The sequence below is a fragment of the Melanerpes formicivorus genome, unplaced genomic scaffold, assembly GCF_026170545.1.
Source record: "Melanerpes formicivorus ecotype bairdi unplaced genomic scaffold, bMelFor1.0.p_v2 SCAF_6, whole genome shotgun sequence".
NCBI lineage: Eukaryota > Metazoa > Chordata > Aves > Piciformes > Picidae > Melanerpes > Melanerpes formicivorus.
In genome coordinates, this window is record NW_027142358.1 from 15,855,459 (window position 1) to 15,876,357 (window position 20,899).

General features: G+C 37.1%; 1 protein-coding gene across 18 annotated transcripts in view; it reads right to left on the reverse strand.

Annotated features, from left to right (window-relative positions):
- KCNMA1 (potassium calcium-activated channel subfamily M alpha 1) overlaps positions 1-20,899 on the reverse strand; it is a 410,890-nt gene that overhangs the window by 278,484 nt on the left and 111,507 nt on the right. For all 18 annotated transcript variants that reach the window (XM_068139897.1, XM_068139896.1, XM_068139895.1 and 15 more), the window contains exon 2: positions 19,784-19,948. In XM_068139897.1, coding sequence (XP_067995998.1) covers positions 19,784-19,948 — 165 coding nt within the window. The remainder of the gene's footprint in view (positions 1-19,783; positions 19,949-20,899) is intronic.

Below are 20,899 nucleotides of genomic sequence, written 5' to 3' on the forward strand. Positions count from 1 at the left end.
CCATCAAGTTTTGCCATTCTAACATGTCCAAACAACCACCTCTCCTCATTGTATCTTCCCGTGTACATATTCACCTAAGACAAGGACAGTATTTGAAACGTTTGAAACTATAACTTCTTCAAGCCTCATTGTTCAGTCTTGAAGTTTTAAATTTATTCAGCTTCACAGCTAGAACTTTTCAGTGCATTTCAATCCAGAGTTTTGTCTATACAATTAAAAAACAAAACAAAAATAGGGGAGAAACCATATAAAAATGGTATTACACAGATTAAAGAGATTTTTTGGTGTTGTACACCAAAAAAGGTAAAATAGAGTAAGATGGGGATTCACCCCACAGTAAAAAAATCCTATGAAATCTATGAATGGACAGAAACAAAAGAATAAATGAGCAAAGTAAATGAGGTGTTGAAAAAATAGAAAAGTATGACCAGATAAAAACTGTCATTAGATATTTGATGGGAAATTAGATTAGTAGAGAGCTGATAGCTGTGCTAACATAAGGCAGTAGGACCTGATGCCTCAGGAACTCATTTTGAGCACAAATCTGTGATATTAATGCAGTGCAGTACTTCTAAAAGCAAAATTAGCAAAAATTTGTACAAAGATTTTAACATAACTCTCTGTATACAATGAAATATTTCAACATGTGGCTACAAAGATAAACAAATAGTACTGTCATAACACCAGCTATCATCATTAATTTCCTTGATGCATAGGACTTACAATAGTTAAGTTTTGGTCATCTGAACAGACTACCAACTAAATCAAATATTGAGAGAAAACCCCAAAGACATCAGAAATTATTAAATATCTAGGCTTAACTATAAAAATAATTTCAACTTTTCCAAGTCCTGGTGATCAAAATTAATTCTTTACAACTGAAAATAATAGAAGTCAAATAAAATGAAACTTAGTGTAGGCAGACAGGCTTTTTTTGATTAGAGGTTGTCGTAAATATACTACTAATATATGGTGATCAGGCGCTGCCTGGGGCCAGATGTCCACCAGAGCTGCTCGATCACTCCCCTTCTTAGATGGACAGGGGAGAGGGAAAATTTAACAAGAATGCTGGAGTCAAGACAGAAGAAAGTTAATAAGACACTAAGCCAAAGCAAAGGTCATGCAAGGAAGCAAAAGCAAATGAAGGTGTTATTCTCTACTTCCCATCACCAGGTGATGTTCAGACACTCCCCAGGAAACAGGTGAGTAGCAGTTGCTCTCGAGAATAGATGCCATCAATGAATGTCCCCCACACTTCCTTCTTTCACATATCTTACATATCTGAGCTGATATCATATGACATGGAATATTGTTTCGGTTAGTTTGGTTCAGCTGGCCCAGCTGTATCTTCTGCCAAGATCTTGCAACCCCTGAAGTGTACTCTTGGGGAAGGGGGGAATGTTGGAAAAGTAGAGCCTTGGTGCTTGGCTCAGCAGTCACCAAAACAGTGGTGTGCTATCAACACCCAGCTACACCACTCTTGGTGCACCACAGCACTGGAAAGATACTCTGGGGAGAATTAACTTCAGCTCAGCAAAACCTTATTAAAGACTACATGATATTTAGTATTTACACGTAAATTACAAGTCTGAAATATACGTCATTGTAATTTTCAGTCATTGAAATTTGGTAGGGAGGTTTTTTGGCACTAATATACCAGAATACATTAGGAATGTTTATTCAGTTTCTAAGTACTAATCACTTTGCCTCACCACTTTATGCAGAAAGCCACCTGGAAGCACATCTGATAGTCACTGCTTCAAAAGAAGGTACTGACATTCAAAGAACTCCTTGACCTGCCTTGTCCCTGCAAAACCAGCAGATTCCTCCTAGCTGTTTTGTCAGTGTTTTAAACTAAGCACACTGGTTATCCTTTAAAGATACCACCAGACTGCAGAAAAACTAAACAAGTTGCTAAGATTTTTCAAGTTTTGTTACTTGTTTGGAATAGACACCTCATCAAAGATTTCTGCAAACTCCACAAATCATTATCCTGCCACACAGAATGCTAACAGGACTACTGTTCAACAGTAAAACCAGGGAAAACAAAACCATAAACCTAGTGTTTTCTAACATTTATGTACATTATAGCTGTTTACATCCCTCATTTGTCTTTTTGCACTTATGCATTAAAATATACCGCTAGATTGCAAAAATCATGTATTACCTTTTCCAAATTCTGAGTTCAGGAAATTAATTTTATGCCGCTACTGCACCAGGACTATGTAATAAATGCCATTTTAAAGACTGCATTCATGTTTCACCTGTTATTACAACTTTGAGTAGTGAGCAGAGCAGACATTCTGCACAGGAAAAACTTCAAACTGTCAGTGCAACTTGCATTACGAAACACGGGTTCAGAAGTTGCAACAATCTTAAGACTTTTAGATTATTTTTGCACACAGCTCCATACCACTGTTAAACACGATAGAAGAAATGTAAAGATAAAAATATATAAACCCCCTTAATCTGCTTAGTAACAATATATACATTTTTTAGCCAGAAGATAAAATTCAGTGTGAGGAGTGTCCATCCTTATGGCTGCAGCTTAATAAATTATAGAATCATCTACCTAACAAAGTGTAGATGTTTGATCAGCTGGACTAGACAAGCCAGTGTGAACTAGTATAGGGCATACAGACAGGTACGACAGCAGAGAGTGACTCTATTACTAGAGTCTATCTGTGTGTCTGTATCAAGGAGACAGATGAATTAGTTAAGAGCTCTAAGCAATCTCAGTCCTATGGGGACTTTTTGTGTTTTGTTTCATATGGGGTACTATTATAACTGCATCCAATACCAAATCTGGTTCAATATGTATACCATTCCAACATAGGATACCAAAGGTAAAAAATACATGGAAAATGCCCTTTTTTCTGATGAGAAAAGTCACTTAACAGCTCTTCAACTTAAATTTTCAAACACAAAGAAAAAAAAAAACCAAAAAAACCTCCTGCAATAAATGCCAAAAAGAACCCAGAATTCTGAATAAGGTCAAAACCACATTAAATGACAAGTGAAGAATTATACATGTGGGTTGGTTGTCTGGGTTGGTTTTGGTTGTTTCAGTTTTGTTTTTATTCGGGGGTTGCTTTTTCATTTGTTTTTATTTTGGGTTATTTGTCCTTTTTTTGCAAATTTTTTGATAAAATTTGTATGGCTCAAAACCTTAAGAAGGCAGAAGAGGAATATTACTTTTTCACACACACACAGAAAAAGTAGCCACATCTACAGTTATGTAATAATATCACTCTTCTGTTCCAAACAAAGGTGAAACAAGGTTCTTGATAGCATCTGACAGAAGTGGCCAGGCATGATATTTAGAAGGAACAGTATTTGAAGGTAGGTTACCACTTCTGAAAAAGCCAGGAAAAACCCCTTTATGATAATGTGCCTGGGCTATGGATCCTGAAGTAATTTCCCTCATCCAAGTCAGCTTCATGCCACACCAATCATCAATTAGCCACCTGAGATACAAATTGAGACAATACTAATTACTCCCAACTTACCATGATGCCAAGCAAAGCCAGAAAGCGTGTACAAAAGATTTTATTTTTCAGTGCTAGACTTCCTTAAAACTGAAAGAAACTCCCCTTTCCTTAGTGCTACAAGAGAAATCACAAGAATTTGAGAGTTCTTTCAACTAGCGCAACTTGGCTAAGTAGTTTTACTAGCTGACTTTGACTGATAGTAGGGGCTAAATGACTAACAGCAGAGTCATGAGCTTCTGCTGTGTGTCATAAAAGCAGGGCAATTTAACTTTCTTTAATGATCAGGCAGAGGATTGAATTAATACTCCCTTCTGAATTTTAATATTGACTTCCTGGGTTCAAGTCTTATATCCTCTTTCCAACTTAATCGAACTGAAAGCTCTCTAGGAAAGCATCTGATCATGTGCCTGTGTCTTTGAAGTGCTTAGCAAAGCATAGCTCTGACTTATGAGACATCATGAAAATCTTACAGTTTTTTATACATTTGTTTCTTAAACCTAGTTGTGGTAGGTTTAGGCTATATGCCTTTAAAATTTAGTACAGACTTTGAGCAGAAAAGTAGAAAAATATAATTTTTGGGTGTAAAAAGGAAAACAAAACATTATTCTAAACAAATTCATTGGATAAATATCTAGAATAAGACAGGCTGTACCATAACAATTCTTTCTCTTCTCTTCTGATCTCAGCTGGTTTGCTTCGCTCGGGAAAGATAACGTGCCTTGTCTGGCCTTGGTTAAGTCTAACCCACTGCTTTTTTTTCCTCTACTCCTCTTTCTCTCTTGGAATGGGGGAGGGGGGGTGTAGGGGCAGGGGGCAGTGGAATGGCAGTGTTTTCTAATTGTAAATATCTGTATAATATTGTAAATACTGTATATTTTGTACATATTCATTGCATTCCATTGTAGAGTGTAGATTTTGCTTGTAAATACAGCTTCATTTGCTTCTGAGTTGGTCTGGCAAAGTTAATGCTGAGGGGAAACTTCAACCCACCACACTAGTCAAGGCTTCTTTTACTGGCCTTTTTTTGCCCACAGGGCATTAATAGAACACAAAGAACTTAAAATCTGTTGTATTAGAAGCACGATTCAATTCACCATTTGTTAAGACTGAAGTGACAAATGAGCAGCTCTATAGCAAATTTATAAATACATAGAAAAACACACATAGAATCATAGAATGGTCCAGGCCAGAAGGGACCTCTAAATGCCATCTAGTCCAACCTCCCCCCAGGCAGCAGGGATATCCCCAACTAGACCAGGATGCCCAGGGCCTCGTCAAGCCTCACCTTGAATATCTCGATGGAAGGAGCCTCAACCAGCTCCCCAGGCAAGCTGTTCCAGTATTCCACCACCCTCATAGTGAAAAACTTCTTCCTGATATCCAATCTACATCTGCTCTTCTCTAGTTTGAAGCCACTGCCTCTCATCACTACAGGCTCTTGTTAACAGTCTCTCCCCATCTTTCCTCTAGGCTCCCTTCAGGTACTGGAAGGCTGCTATCAGGTCTTCACAGAGCCTCCTCTTCTCCAGGCTGAACAACCCCAGCTCCCTCAGCTTGTCCTTGTACCAGAGGTGCTCCAACCTCCTGACCATTTTTGTGGCCCTCCTCTGCACCCTCTCCATCAGGTCCATGTCCTTCCTATATTGAGGGCTCCAGACCTGCACATGAAGCCTTTATATTCTGAGCATGTATGAAAAGATATGTGGAAGAAGTTATTTTCTTGAGAACTTCAGTCTTCACCTCTTTCAAATTAAAGTCTAACTTGAGTATTTATATTAGAACTGAAGAATGCAAAAACTTTATCATTTGCTTAGTGTTAACATCCAGAAGTTATGTAATGAAACATTCTTAACCCTAATGAAGGCATCTTGCATTAGCAATTCTGCCTGGTAAAAACATTTGTACTAGGCAACAGGTTTTGCCATTAGAAATAGACTTGCCTGGTAAGACAACTTAAGTTGTCTAAGTAACTGCACCTGCAGTAGGACATCTGTAAGCACAAATATTTTAGCCATCCTATTCTTGACTGCTGTACTGGAAATGGGACAGGAAATTAATACAAGTCATTGATTCCTAAGTCATACCTCAGTGGTCTGTGGTCATCACCCAAATGAACAACACACAGAGAATTACTGCCTTCCATGAATGGCAGCACAGCCACACAAAATGTAGCTTGGAAAAGTCAAATGGTGCTGCCTCCTTCTAGAAACAATTTTCCAGGTTGTGTCTTACATACACACAACTCAGATGAAGTACTGTTACATACCTGTCAGAGTGTTAAGTTATGCCACTTCTCTTCTGTGGCATTTCACTTCAGTGAAAATTAAATTTCCAATCACGGTTAAGTGAAACTATTATGTTGTCAAGACATTTCATAATATTAGCAGTGGATTGATAGTCTTTTCATTTTACTATTTCAAAATACTTCTCTAAAGAAAAGTTTTGCAATTTACTATGTCAATTAATACATTACCACATTTGATTGATTTTAAAAGAAAATGCTGACACTAATATAATGCTTTCCTTATAAAATGTATTACCTCTTCCAGAAGACTGGTTTAACCCAGAATAAACCTGGTCAAATACGAGAGACTCTAGCACAGTAGGACAAGAAACAAAACATCATCTTCATTTTCCTTTTCAAACTGACATTAATAAAGCTGAAATATGCCTCCCACACAAGAAAATCTTTTCATTTCTGAAGTTTCTACTCAGTGAAATACTATGAGACTTCATTGCTGCAATAGTCACATTAAAAACACTGGTTTGTATAACTATGAAAAGAAAATATTTTGAGGAAAGGAAAAACCCCACCATTATGCTCTCTCCAAGTTGCTTTATTACACTTTACTACTGAAATCTCTACGTGATTGTGTTAAAAAGTTTCCTGGGAAAAAACTTATCTATAGACCAAGAGATAATACCTGATGCAGTAGCAGGAAAGCAGGCAGTATTTCACACCAAAAAATTCTTACAGAACACTGGATCTGTCAACAGATCTCATGTGTGTCTGTGACTTAAATGCCAAGACTAAAATTCACTTTATTTATTGACTAATTTATCCATGACAGTTTAAGGTTAATCTGTGTGGCAACAAAGAGAAATATCCTTACTCTCCCATGTCAAGTGCTATAGGATACTCAACAGAAAGATTGTATGCAAGATGGAAATCACCACAGTCATTCCAAAAGCACTTCCTTCCCATGATTTCATGTCAATGCTTTTAACAGTTTTAAATGAGAAGCAATACCCTGCTTTCAACTCATCCAGAAACAGAGAAATGGAATTATTGCAAAATTCAATTATTTACTGCCAAGTTCTCTAAAATGAAGAAACTTCTAAGTAATGTTTATTCATTCAAGTAAAATTTCTGTTCAGCATTTTATCATCAAATTAGTAAGTCCATTACAGAAATTTAGAAGTACCTTAATCTTTGCATTATGCAAAGACCGAAAAATAAGGAAATCCTGTATTTGTGCAATGTTTAGTAAGACCAAGTCAAAAAACAGATGAAGTCATCATTCTGCATTAAAAAGTAGGTATCATTCTATCACTGCAGTACAAATGAGCAAGTCCTGCTTCAGAATACTAATCAAATCTAAGTCTTACACTTTAAAACCTACACCAACAGTTTAAATAATTTAATATTATGGGCAAACTCTTCTCCCACTGAATAAACAGAAAATACACAGAATCATGAGTTTGTGTTTCCTTTGTCTTTTGAGAATATACTTACTGAAGTAAGAATAACTATTATATTGATCTACATAACCAGATTTCTACACCCAACAGACCTTCAGTTCAGCAGTCTGTAAGCAGAAAACATGCTATCAGACAAGTGTATATGAAACTATTTTTTCTGGCGCTTGTTGGTTCATGTCACTTCCTACAAAAATGGAAAAAGCAACAGGGCACTATTCATTTCATGTCATTTATCAAGATAAAAAAAAAAAGGAGGTGGGGGTGGGTAAGTCAAATAAATACAATCACTTTGTAAGCTAAATTATGCTTTTTATACTTTTTTCTTTTTGCTAGCAAATAAAGACATGTATTTTGTTCTTAAAATACTTGACTGTGTTTTAATGGCACTTTGAACTAACTGCTTTTTAAAGCAGACTAATCTCCTGTCACTTTTTCCTACACAGAGTTTAAAATGAAAATGGACTGTATCAAAATAAATAAAACCCCAAATAACGAAAGTTTATAAGCTTTTTAATTACATTGATCAAAATAGCTTTTCTTGGATTTTCAAAATTCATTTCTAAAAAGTAGAAACCCCACAAAAATTGAAAAACAGTCAATAATACTTTTCTCCTAATACAAGGTCATAGAATGGCTTAGGTTGGAAGGGACCTTAGAAATCACCTACTCCAACCTGTCCACCACAGGCAAGGATACCTCTCAACTAGACTTGGCTACTCAAGGCCTCATCCAGCCTGGCCTTGAATGCCCCCAAGGAGGAAGCATCCGCAGCCTTCCTGGGCAGCCTGTTCCACCACCCTCGTACTGAAGAACTTCTTTTAAGATGCAGTCTAAAGATAAAGCAGTAGAAATACTGTTTAGATACATTCATGTTTAATCAAGGTTTCCCAAGTGAAACTCATGTTTTAGCTAAATTCAAGTCAGCTATTTACTGGCATTAAGTGGTTTTATGCAGATCTTTTCACATCTCTCAAGCTCACAGTATAACTAAGGTTGGAAGAGACCTTGAGGATCATCGAGTCCAACCAGCTCAAACTAACCAGGCATCCAAGACCAATAAAGGAGGATCAGAAGGCACTAACTGTCTTGCCTTTGTCATCACTTTTTTTTGATGTCCAAACCAGAATTCTTGAACATAGCTTTGTACTTTGTTAGAGAAACTGAAGGACTTTCACCATCCACAATAAAACTCTAGGAAATTCATAAGAGGCATACACACAGCTTTCTGAAAGTGTATGAGAAGCAAACATGGACTGCCTTCTTTTTAACTTGACATGACAGCAAGCCATAGTTTCTCAAAGTACACTTTTTACTGTTTCCTTCTACTTATGGGTAAAGCACAAGAGATAATACACATTTGTACTAACAAATCACATACATTAACTGCATCTTTAAGGCTAACAGTGCCTTTTGTTGTCCTTGTTGTAGAGTCTGCCAATGTACAAAACATGAGGTTCAGTCCTTGCCAGTCTCACCCTCACACTCCTGCTAAAGATTTGGAAACAGTAAAATGGATGCTATCCAGCTCTTACATTTTATCGCATTTCAGTTGAAGACAACTCTTGAGCAGATTAGGACTCCCTACAAAAAGTTTCCTTGACAAACAGATCCCTTTCTCATCTCTCAAATCAGCTCTCCTAGACTAGAGATAGCCTAATGTTTATTAAAAAAGATGTTTTTGTAGAGTAGCTTTAAAAAAAAATAAAAATCTCTACTGCTAATTTAATCCTCTTATCCATTATAAATTTGAGATAAGAAAAATAAATTAAAGGACCAATTTTACAAATAAAGTAAAGTAGATCATCTGACACAGAAACAGTTCTTTGGCATCAACTAACAAAAATGGAAACATTATTTAAACCTGTTACTGGCTAGACAGAGTTTATTAAATAACTCTATTGGGTTTTAGAGTCATTCTTGGGTCTAACAGGTTGTTAACAGGTTCATTTTTATTAAAATCACAAGGGCTTACCGCATGGGAATCTGAATTTCAGTAAAATGATCTAGCTGATGTCTTTATACATAGCTCTATTTAATGTGTTGTGTTTTATTTCACACTGATACTGTCTGTTTTTAAGACTCTTACTATTCTTGATATCCTAACTTTGTAAGCCATGTGAAATTGTGATGCCTCATTTGCAGTGAAGGCACTTTATGCTAACTATAGTATATATTTTCTAAATATCTGTATTCCATATAAAGGTAAATTTATATAATTGCTTAAGAAACACTGAAATGCCAATTCTCATTCCAAAGCAGATATTGCTGTCACAGCAAACATTTAAAACCAAATTAGACAGAGAGGATTTCTACATACTCATCAAGTACCTGTAAATGAAACCTAATAGCAGGCCATAAAGCTGTTTACAATTAGCATGCTAATTCTGAAAGTGCAACAAAAATGAAGATTTATTTTCCAATTCCTATTCCTCAGTCAGAAAGAGAATAAAGAATTCCCTTCTAAGTGCAAGTAGCTAATGTCAGTATTCTTCATGATACCAGGTAAGACAAAGCTGAGTGTCTCTCAGTCCAATGCTTACTTTGTGGCAAACTGAAAGTTTTCAAACTTCTGCTTCTCCATATACCTGCAATTCCATACCAGTGAATTAACTCATGTGATTAAGTCAGATTTAGCATTTTTTTTTTTACCCAAAGATACATTCTCTTACAAGAAATGCTAAAAAATCTCGCATGGGCAGGCATTTCATTTGCAGGGGGTTCAGATATGCTAGGGAGGTGTATGATTAAAAAATAGGTCTTTCTTATCGAGAGCCATCAGCTACAAAGAAACTATGAGCAAATAGTATTGATGCCCCTGGCTCTTTCCAAAACAGAATACATAATGAGACTACCTTAAGGGAGGTTGTAGACAGGCAGAGGTTGGTCTCTTCTCCCAGGCAACCGGCACCAGAACAAGAGGACACAGTCTCAAGCTGCACCAGGGGAGGTTTAGGCTGGAGGTTAGGAGGAAGTTCTACACAGAGAGGGTGATTGCCCATTGGAATGGGCTGCCCAAGAAGGTGGTGGAGTCACCATCACTGGAGGTGTTCAGGAGGATACTTGACAGGGAGCTCGGTTGCGTGGTTTAGTTGATTAGATGGTGTTGGATGATAGCTTGGACATGATGACCTTAAAGGTCTCTTCCAACCTGGTCTGTTCTATTCTATTCTATTCTAATGGACTGAATGGCAAGGAAAAATTCAGATTGTTTATCTGTCTGCACCTATCAGGCCCAAAAGGGATAAAAAAGCAGAAGTGCAGAATAAAACCATAAAGGAATATAACCTGTACAGTATAAAAATATTTTGATACATGAATATGCTATGTCCTGTTTCAAAATATGGAAGTCAAAATAATTCATATATATAGAAATAGAATGTGTGTGTGCACAGATATATGCATTTCTATAAGGAGAAAATAATACATATTTAAAAACACTAAATGGATTTGACTGTAACAGAAATGTATTTTGGACCTGAAAAAAGTGCACTGGAAGAGGGAAAGAAAAACCAAAGTAAATTTCTGAATTCAGTATTTGTTTTTTTTTAAAGCTGACTTTAATACTTTTGTACAAGTATGGGTAATGATTCTTAATCCTAGATTGTGGAGACTCAAAGGAAGAATGGCAAGTTTGGTTACATGTTCAAAATCATTTGTAACTGTTACAGCCAAGAACAGAAACCAGGCTAAACTTCCAGTCCTGTGCTGCATTTATTGAATCACACTGCTCATATTATTTTTCCAGGATGACAGAAAATGCTTAGGAAATTAAGAGGTACCGTTAGAGACTGTACCATCCATTGTATGTCCTCTAGCTGACACTTCAAAGAGAGGACAGTTTTCTGCCCAATTAACTCCTCCAATGGATTTAAGCTAGTGGCTGACAATCTTTTCCAGTCTAGAGACTCCTAAAAGTCTTCTGTTGTACTTAACAAACACCATTCAGTAACTGTAAACATATAAACTTGCTGGCATGGTTTTCTCAGTTACTTTTTGCAGCTTTCTACAGCAGCAATATGAAAAGCATCAAACTCACCCAAAACAACTATGTAATATTTACAATGAAAGGACACAAAGCAGTTCAGAAAAAGTAATCTATACAAAAACCTTATTCAAACAATTTTTCAGAGCTCGACAGAAAAATAGCTACAGGTTTCTCAGAGATCTGCTAGTATGACATGCAAGACTTAGGTTCCACATGCTGATTTATATGTTGCTGTTTTTGTACCATGGAAGAACTTCTGATTTACATGTACTTTGTTATTTTCAATAATATTTCACAATCTTTTAAGTACAGCAGAAAAAGACTTTAAAATCATACAATGTTTTTGGCTGGGAGGACCTTTAACGTTACCAAAGTCCATTCTCCCTGCAAAGAGCAGAAACATCTTGATTGGGCTGCTAGCCTTGAAAGTTTCCACAGATAGGGCTTCTACCACTTCTACAGGCAACCTGTTCCAGCTCTTAACCACCTTAACCACAAAAAATTTCTTCCTTCTATCTAGTCTAAATCTCCCACCTTTTAGTTGAAAACCATTACCTCTCATCATGTGGCAACACCCACAACTAAAAAAGATCATCCTCATCTTTCTTACAAGCCCCTTTTTACACACTCAAATGCCACAGTAAGATCTCCCAGAGCCTTCTCTTCTCCAAGGTGAAAAACCCCTCAACACTGACAGAGTGCAGCTTGATCACATTTGTTGAAACACATCTTTAGACATAAGCATCAATGACAAGTTTGCTCAGGTATTAGTTGAGAACAAAAGCAGTCTTGAAAAAAAAAATGTGAGAAAACTGTGATCATATTCAAATCTTTCAAGCTTTTTTCACACCTGTGCTGGGTTTCCATATATAATGCTATGCCAGACTTTTGAGGGTAGGCATATCTGACAGCTTAGCTTTGTTTACATTGCTTAGAGCAGAGCACAGAATTCTCTGATTTAACTAAAACCACTGCAGGTTCAGTTTGCACATGCACGGTTGCTAAACTGCAGCACAGAGTAAAAATGGTAGCATGCAACACTGTTCAGACAGCTAGTATACGTCCAAACCATGGATCATCTGTCCTAATGGCACCCTCTGTTGATTCTTGAGTTCAAAATTCTCCTTGTAAGGTTTAACTTTACAGAATTTGGCCTGGTTAGATTTAAAAATTAAAAAAAAAAAAAAAAAGGCAACTAAAGTCACAAGGCCAGACTGACTTTGTTTTCCTGACAAACTGATTTAAAAAGGACAAATTACAAAATTAAACAGCCCACAGAAATGCTGCATTTTGCATTGACACTAAAATGCAGACAATACGCTCTTGATTGTTACCAAGATACATAGCTATACTATCTCAAGGTACATTCAGTATCATCAGAATGCACATTAGGGGTTTAAATATAATGGCTGACAATAACAAAGAAAATTGTGCATCTCCATGCAAAGACTTAGTGTTCTGCTATTGTTTGCAGCAGGCTCATGACAGTATGACGTTTTGTACATCACAACAATAAGATGGATCACTAAATCTACCTCTGTATAAAGAATTTTTGCAAGATTTTACTCTGACAGGCATAAACTGTTCTTCTAACTGTATGTAGGAGTTGCATATTTTCAGATGAGAGGATTGTGGGCACCTGACTGAACTGGATGGCTTAGTTTGCGAGCAGTGATGAGTATCTGTCTACACAAAGCACAATTCAGTCTCATATTTCACCTTAGTTCCCAATGTGGCATCCCCACTCTGAAAAGCAGTAACAATTACACTGTGATTTTAAAACATATTTTTTAAGTTTAGATTGGAAATCCAAGAAGGATCAGATTGCATTTCCTTTTCCATCCTGTATCTACCATGCCTCAATTAAATGTGTTTTGTGAGCTCCTCTCCATGACCACAGTCAGTGGTTCCATAGCTCATTAGAAGGCATGGAATTATGTTGCAGAAATTGCCTTTTCACATATCTATCCTAGATAGCTACACTAAAGAGAAACAATCTTCACAAGACTGTAAAACACAGCAGTACTGCTTCAAAATCCTATAAAGTCTTGTCCCTTCTACTTTTGAGAGACTATTAACAGCTCTTTCCTTTTTCCCCACCTTCCCTACTGAAACATTCATCTTCTCCTCCTGAGATGAAGTGTCTGCAGGATGAAGACTCTCTTACTATGAAGGAGGGAGCAGGACTAGTAAGAGTAGACATGTAAGTTTTTCCCTTCAACTCATGGGATTTTGCTGTAGACTTCTAGAAGATGCTGAGAGTTTTCAGCCTCTAGGTGAAACACAGAACAGGCAGTAAATATTCCCTGACATTTACTCTGATTTCACAATTTCATCGTAATTTCTACGACTAGGGTCACAACAACCCCACAGTAATCTACAGACTTGTGGATGTGTGGTTGGAAAGCTATGATTTGCAAAAGGGACCTGGGGCTATTGGTTGACAGTCAATCAAATATGAGTCAGCAGTATGCCCAGGTGGCCAAGAAAACCAGTGGCATCCTGGCTTGTATTGGAAATGCTGTGGCTAGCAGGAAGAGGGAAGTGATCATCCCTCTGTACTCAGCACTGGTGAGGCCATACCTCAAGTATTGTGTTCAGTTCTAGGCCCCTCACTACAAGAAGGATATGTAGCTGCTGAAGTGTGTTCAGAGAAGGGCAGTGAGGCTCATGAAGGGCCTGGAACACAACCTGCAAAGAGCATGTGAGGGAGCTGGGGTTGTTCAGTCAGAAGAAGAGGAGGCTGAGAGGTGAACTTATCACTCTACAACTACCTGAAGGGAAGCAGGAGCAAGGAGGGGGTCAGCCTCTTCTCCTTCATGTCAAGCAACAGGGCCAGAGGAAACACTTTCAAGCTGCACTGAGGGAGGTTTAGGCTGGATGTTAGAAAACATTTCTTCACTGAAAGGGTTATCAAACATTGGAATTGTCTGCCCACGGTAGTAGTAGAGTCACCATCCCTGGAGATGTTCAAGCAGTGTGTGGACCTAGCACTCAGGGACATGGTTTAGGGTTGACCCTTCAGCACTCGGTCAAGGGTTCAACTAGATGGTCTTTGAGGTCTCTTCCAATTGGATGTATTCTGTGATTTCTTGCTCCCTTCTCAGAAAGACAAATATGCTGTGTAGTGTTCCTTCAGACTGAACCAAGCCTTCCAAACCTTATCAATTAGAAGAACCCTTTTAAAAAAATTAGAAATTATCTATGGAGTATGTCAAGTTAGGCTTGTGACTACTTCATGTCAATAGCTGGTATTTTAACTGATTGTGACTGAATGGCATACTTTTTTTCCAATGGACATTAGACTTGAAAAGAAAATCAGGACTTTCAGAAACTTTAGCAGTGGGCTGTGAACTTCTCTCAGCTACAGCATTTGAAGCTGAAACAAAGCAGAGAGGAACCTCCTGTGCCAAAGCAATGCCCATTTACAGAGGCATGTAAAATTACTAAAGCCAAGCAGAATATGCCGCAAACATTTCTCAGGAAATGTGCTTATTCTACTTAAAAAAAACCAAAAAATACTGAATATTTAAGAAGCATAAAGAATCTGATTTTAGTAGACAATATTTGTTATGGAAATTAACTATTAACCCAAAGCAGTAATGTTGGGTAGGGTTTTTGTTCGGTTGTTTTTTTTAACCGCTACCTTAGCAATTTGTTCCATTTACTACTCACCTCAGAATAAGTCATTGATGGCAAATCTGCAGAAATCATATGCAGATTTCTCTTTTACAATGTGCATGACCACATCAGTGTTTTGATTGCAAATGCAAAGAGAAAATATAAAATATTATCAACTGCATCATCAGAGCAGCCCTTTACATGGGAATGGTGTAAACATCTTAAGGGGGAAGACATTTGTCTCCTCTGATGAGATTTGTAAATAGGCACTATTTGCAACAGTTGTCCCCATATATTTTGTTTGATATCTGACTATTGTCAGTGGCTCATGGATGCTCATGAGGATGCAACACAGCATTATCAAAGGATTTACTTATCTTCCTTCTAGATGTATCCAAGAAAGAAGTAGAAAGAACTTCTAACTTATGTTTGATGCTCATAATTGTAGTGACACAGACAAATATTTTTCAACATTGAAGATTTGTGTAACAGAAGCAACCCCCTGCAACAGTAGTTTCCCTAAGTCAGTTTTGCTATAACTGTCTAAATAGTAACCATGCTCTTGACTTTCTCTAAGTAATCATACTATTCAAAAATTGACACAATGTGACTTTTAAATGTGTTTGTTCTTCTCCCTTTTAATGACAGAATGCCACAGATGCCTTAATTTAGAAATAAAGGCAGTGGCAAATGTCAAAGATGTAACATAGTGTAATTATTCCCACTATAGAAAAAGTCACGTGCTCTATCATATAGATTCTTCAAGCATAGCCATCTGTTAAGAGGTCATAGAATTCACTGCAGAGGAGCAGAAAGTTTCTGAAAATAACCTTACAGCAGGTAACTCCTATAGCAGCAGCTACAAGCTGACTGAAACATCAGAGAAACATTACAGAATCACAGAAACATTCAGGTTGGAAAAGACCCTCAGGATCACCAAGTCCAACCCAGAACCTTACTCTACAAAGCTCACCCCTAAACCACATACCTAAGCATCACATCCAAACCACCTTTAAACACACCCAGGCTTGGTGACTCAACCATCTCCGTGGGCAGCCCATTCCAATGCCTGACCACTCTTTCTGTGAAAATTTTTTTCCTAATTCCTAGTCTAAACCTACCCAGTCATAGCTGGAGGCAATTCCCTCTTGTTTTGTCACTAATTACCTGTGAGAAGAGACCAGCACCAACCTCTCTAAAACATCCTTTCAGGCCCTCACTGGGCCTGACCCTCCGGTTGTTCTCTACATGGCATGTAATGGTGCTTGAGATGATCTGTTCCATGACTTTCTCCAATACCGAGGTCAGACTGACAGGTCTTTCTTGTAGATAGGTGTTACATTTGCTACTCTCCAGTCCACTGGGACTTCCTCAGGTAGCCAGGACTTCAGGTAAATAATGGAAAGTAGCTTGGTGAGGACATCTGCCACCTCCCTTGAGTGTAGCCCATCCAGCCCCATGGACTTGTGTGCACCTAAGAAGTGTAGCAGATCACTGACCACTTCCTCATTTATTGTGATGATATTAGACTATACTGAGATTCAGCTTACAAAAAGAAGGCTTTTAAAAAAATAGCATTTTTAATTCAGATCTATGACCTGTGTATGATCCATACACTTAATTTTCTATTTCCTCAACCTGTGAGCTAAGAATTCAAATACCAAGACTAATAATAAATAATATGAATAATAAATATTAAAAAATTAATAACAAATAAAATAAAGACCAAGCAAGACCAAATTCTTAGTATAGTTCATGTCATTCTCTCATGAAACATGTTTATCCTTTTTCTTGATCTGATTTTAACATGTATATCTACCTTAGGCTCACCAAACTCATCTCCATATTGTAGGTTTTAAAACTGGCAAAATTAAGGAGAAAAAATATTAATTATGTTTGATTAGCCACTTCTTGGAAGGTTTAACAGAAATGAGAGTTTAAGGTTGGTATATACTAACACCAAAATTAAGGTATAACTGAACTAATTAAGGTAAAAGCAAGCTGAAAGAGAAAGGTATTCAGCCACATTTCTTCCCATATTACAAACTTAGAGCTGATAATTTCTCAGTTCTTGATATTGCCTTTCTCTCTCACAGGACTGTGGGCAGAAGCTCACCCTTTGATCTACAACAAAAGTCTTACAAAACAATCCTTAGTACTGTCAATAATAAATCAATATTCAGAAAAAGAAAAAGGAATAAATGGATCCTAAACTAGCTGCAGTTACCATAGAAACCAGCAAGACTTACTCAACACTTCCTACTCTATTCCATTATCATTCAGTGTCTCATGAACTCAAATGGCGAAGCATTGTTACTATTCCTATGGAAACAGCCCACATCATTGTCACAGGAGATTAAAGCAATCTAGAACACACCTCTTAGATGTGCCACCAAGGCCAATGAGTGGTTCAAAATAACTAAACAAAGTCTATTTCTCAATAGAGAGAAGTAGAATCCAAACTATTCCTTCTGAACAGTAGGTAACAAACATTATCAGCTGTGAACAACTGTGATGAACAGATCTGTACAGTTGCAGTAAGACACTGAAGAGACACTGTGTACTGTCATTGTACAAATGCTTTGATCAGAATATACCCTTTAGTCCTTATGACATTTTTCTTGTTTATCAGGGTGAGAAAAACAGAAACTTTTATACATATAGAAGTATATATTATATATGCATATATAATATATAATCTAGAACATATACAACACAACTCTTTCCATCTCAGAAGACCCAAAACCAAAACCCATACTGTTAAATAAATGAGTATTAAAGGTAAGATGCTTTCCCATCACTCCCTTCCAACTAGATAAATGCCTCCAAAGTTTTTTCTACTCTGTAGTTTAGAGTGAGTAAACTTTTGATCTAGTGACTAGAAAGTATGACTGCAAGCCATTAAGAAAGCTGTCCAGAGCCAGTTCACTTTATCTAGCCCAGAGACAAACCTCTGACCATATTAATATGAGACACTTTCTAGCAAGAACAGAAAAGAATAGCAATGTCCTGTAGCCCATCCCACTCATAGTCTGAAATAGTTATGTTGGAAGACTATCCCTTCCCATACTCTACAACAGCTGTTAGACATCTGTTGGCCATTTGTACAATCAATTTTTTGAACCTGCTGATATGGTCTACACAGTGTCGCTTTACAAAAAAAGAAAAAAAAATCCACTTCTATGAAATTTGTCTTAATTTCTAACAACTCTGATAAATCACCTGTGGTTTTAGCATGTTTAGTAACAGTTCAGCATGGGTTGCACAAAAAACATCTATTGTGAATGCTGACCATACCCCACACCAGACCTTCCTCCAAACTGAAAGTTCACAACAATTTTTACTTTGTATGGCAGTTGTTTCTCATCCTTGTTGCTTTTGTGGCCTTTCTCTGTCCCTTTTAAGAGATGAAAATAAGGCCACATATAGAGTCAGTATTTTTCTCAGAGAACTATCCGTAATAAAGCCAAAATCCTTCCTCAGTTGCATCTACCAGTTCTGGTTTCAGATTTATCTAAGCTCAGTTTGGATTTTTTTTCCCCTTGATACACTGCCCCACTTTTATACACACTGAAGTTCATCTGCCACATACTTGCTACCGTAGTATGAGTATGACATTATCATAACCTTTGTGTTTTACTTTCTTCATCCACAAAATAAAAATTGTCATCTGCCTTGAGAAACAGTTGTATACCTAATTTATTAGCAGCTACTTATTGTTCCGTCATACTTAGGTATACGCAGAAAGGCAAATTAATGGTCATTGTGATTAGTTCACTCGCAATCATTGTAATATCCTTGCAATGTCTAACAATGCCAAATGCTCAGGTAAAAAGCTCATATTTATGCTAGGAACTGGAAGCAGATGTACCATCAAGTAGCAAAATAAAAATACACTTTCTCTCCTGAAACAGGATGATAATAAGCCTTATACTGAAACTTAAGTGCATCTTTTGAAATTGTTCAACCATATCCTGTATTGCTTTAACTTTAGTGAACTATTTCACTATTTTATGAAAACAAGTCTTGATAAAGGTCTTCATCCAATTAGCACATTTAAAAATAAAAATTAAAAATCACCTAACCAAGAACAAAAAAGCAAAAAAAAAAAAGAAGTCTGTGCTTTACAGATGAGAACTGGCTCAGACTAAAATATCTCTTAACCAAAGTAAAAACAAAAGCAAGAATATCAATTCTGGGACTAGTTTGGATTAAGCTGAAACAAAGTCTCACTTGGATTCTCAAAAATTTTAAATGAGGTATAAATCTCTGCAGCTATTGATTTACAAGATCATGCATTCTAACATCAAAACTAATCATAGTCACACAGGAAACTTATTTTATTGCAGTGAACTCCACAGAAAACTTTTTATCAGTTGAGTACAATGTGACCTGGCTATGAAATAATTATATTCAAATAAAGTGAAAACTGTAAAGATTTTCAGTGGAAATTCAAACCACAGATTATCAGTATCTGGTCCGTGACTCTATTTGATACATAAAACTATTCACAAGTTTGAAAGATTTCTTAAGTTAATAAAGAAAAGAGAACATAAAATTCTTGCTATTCTATCAAAAGTATCAAAAATCCCCCTGCATGGTCAAGTCAAACTTGCCTTTGCTTTATATTCTGACTACTATCTACATTTTTAACACTGTGCTTACTGTCCATGTTAGTTTCCATTTTTGCTAGCACAATTTTACTTTCAGAAAAATAGGCCTACCACAGTTCAAAATCATGGTGCCAGAATACTGAAAAAGGCTGAGAAGTGGGCTGAAAGTCAGTTAGTTTTTCTTCTTTGCTGTCTCTGCTTCTCCCTTGCAGCAGGAATTAGTCTACTATTTCACTTCTAAAAGGGAAAATCGGTAGTGATGCAACAGTGATGCAACAAATCAATCAAAAATTTACTACTAATGTTGGGACACAGTGTTCCTTAAAAACTATTCTTTAAAATAAGAACATAGAAAACCAGAGAATACTTACAAGTACTCTGCCAGTTAATGTCTGGGCAGATATCATGACTCCTGCCCAATCCTTCACAGAGGTCATCCATCCCACTTCTGCTGCCACATTCTCTTCTTTTTCATCTGTTGTTTTGCAGGCCCCATCTGCCTGTGTATCTCCTGCACCATTGATCTTCTGGGCCTCCTGCAAAATACGTATTCGGATTAGTTAATGTTTAGCAATTTGACTGTGACAGTCACTTTACAGTTGTGGCTAAGAAATGCTATGGAAAAAAAAGCAAATAAGTCTTCCTGGATTCCTGATAGATGAAATTAAGCTCCTAATTTGCCATACTTTTTTAGAAATAATAGAAACAGAAATGTTCTATGAGGTGCCAGACTAACAACTAGGTAATAGTCCTCTCCTTTACTTTACATCTTAGAAACATATATTTGGCATCAAATATACTCTATGTTCCTTTCCTGTAAGCAGCCTAACTGTCAAGAGGCATGAGTGCAGCTATAGAGCTACATAGAAATGAATGTCAGCATACACTGAAGGACCTTTTGATATATTAGCTCAAAATGTGTACTAGTGTGAACATAATTTATGTACAAATTTAATTTACTATCACTAGAATTAATTATCTGAGTAAACCTTCACTGAGAAGCATAATGGAACAAGACAATAATTATCAAGTGTGAGGAGAACAAAATACACCACAGACAATCTGGAGGGAACTGCCATGGTATCAGTGAACCAGTGTTTCAATGAAGTGCTTAATATGTCATAGGAATTCTGTCAGTAAGTGCCTCAGCTGCACTAAGCTCCCTGATGAGTCACATGCACTGGAAATCCTATCAGTCTCTCACGGATGCTGCAGCAAGGATGTTGTGCTCTGTAACTGCCTGCTATGTGCTAGTCACGGATGCTGCACCAAAAACAAGGGAAATGATAGAAAAAGCCAGCCTGCATTGTACAGCATCTAAAACACATCATATGCAAAGTATCAGCCTGAGTGTGCCTTTGGTGACAGCATAATATTAATGTCTTCCTGAATACTTGACAAGTTATACTAAACAAGCATAGGGGAGACAGCAAAATCCAGTGCTAAGGCAAGTACTGTTTCCAGTGCACCTAGGGGCTTCAAGTACT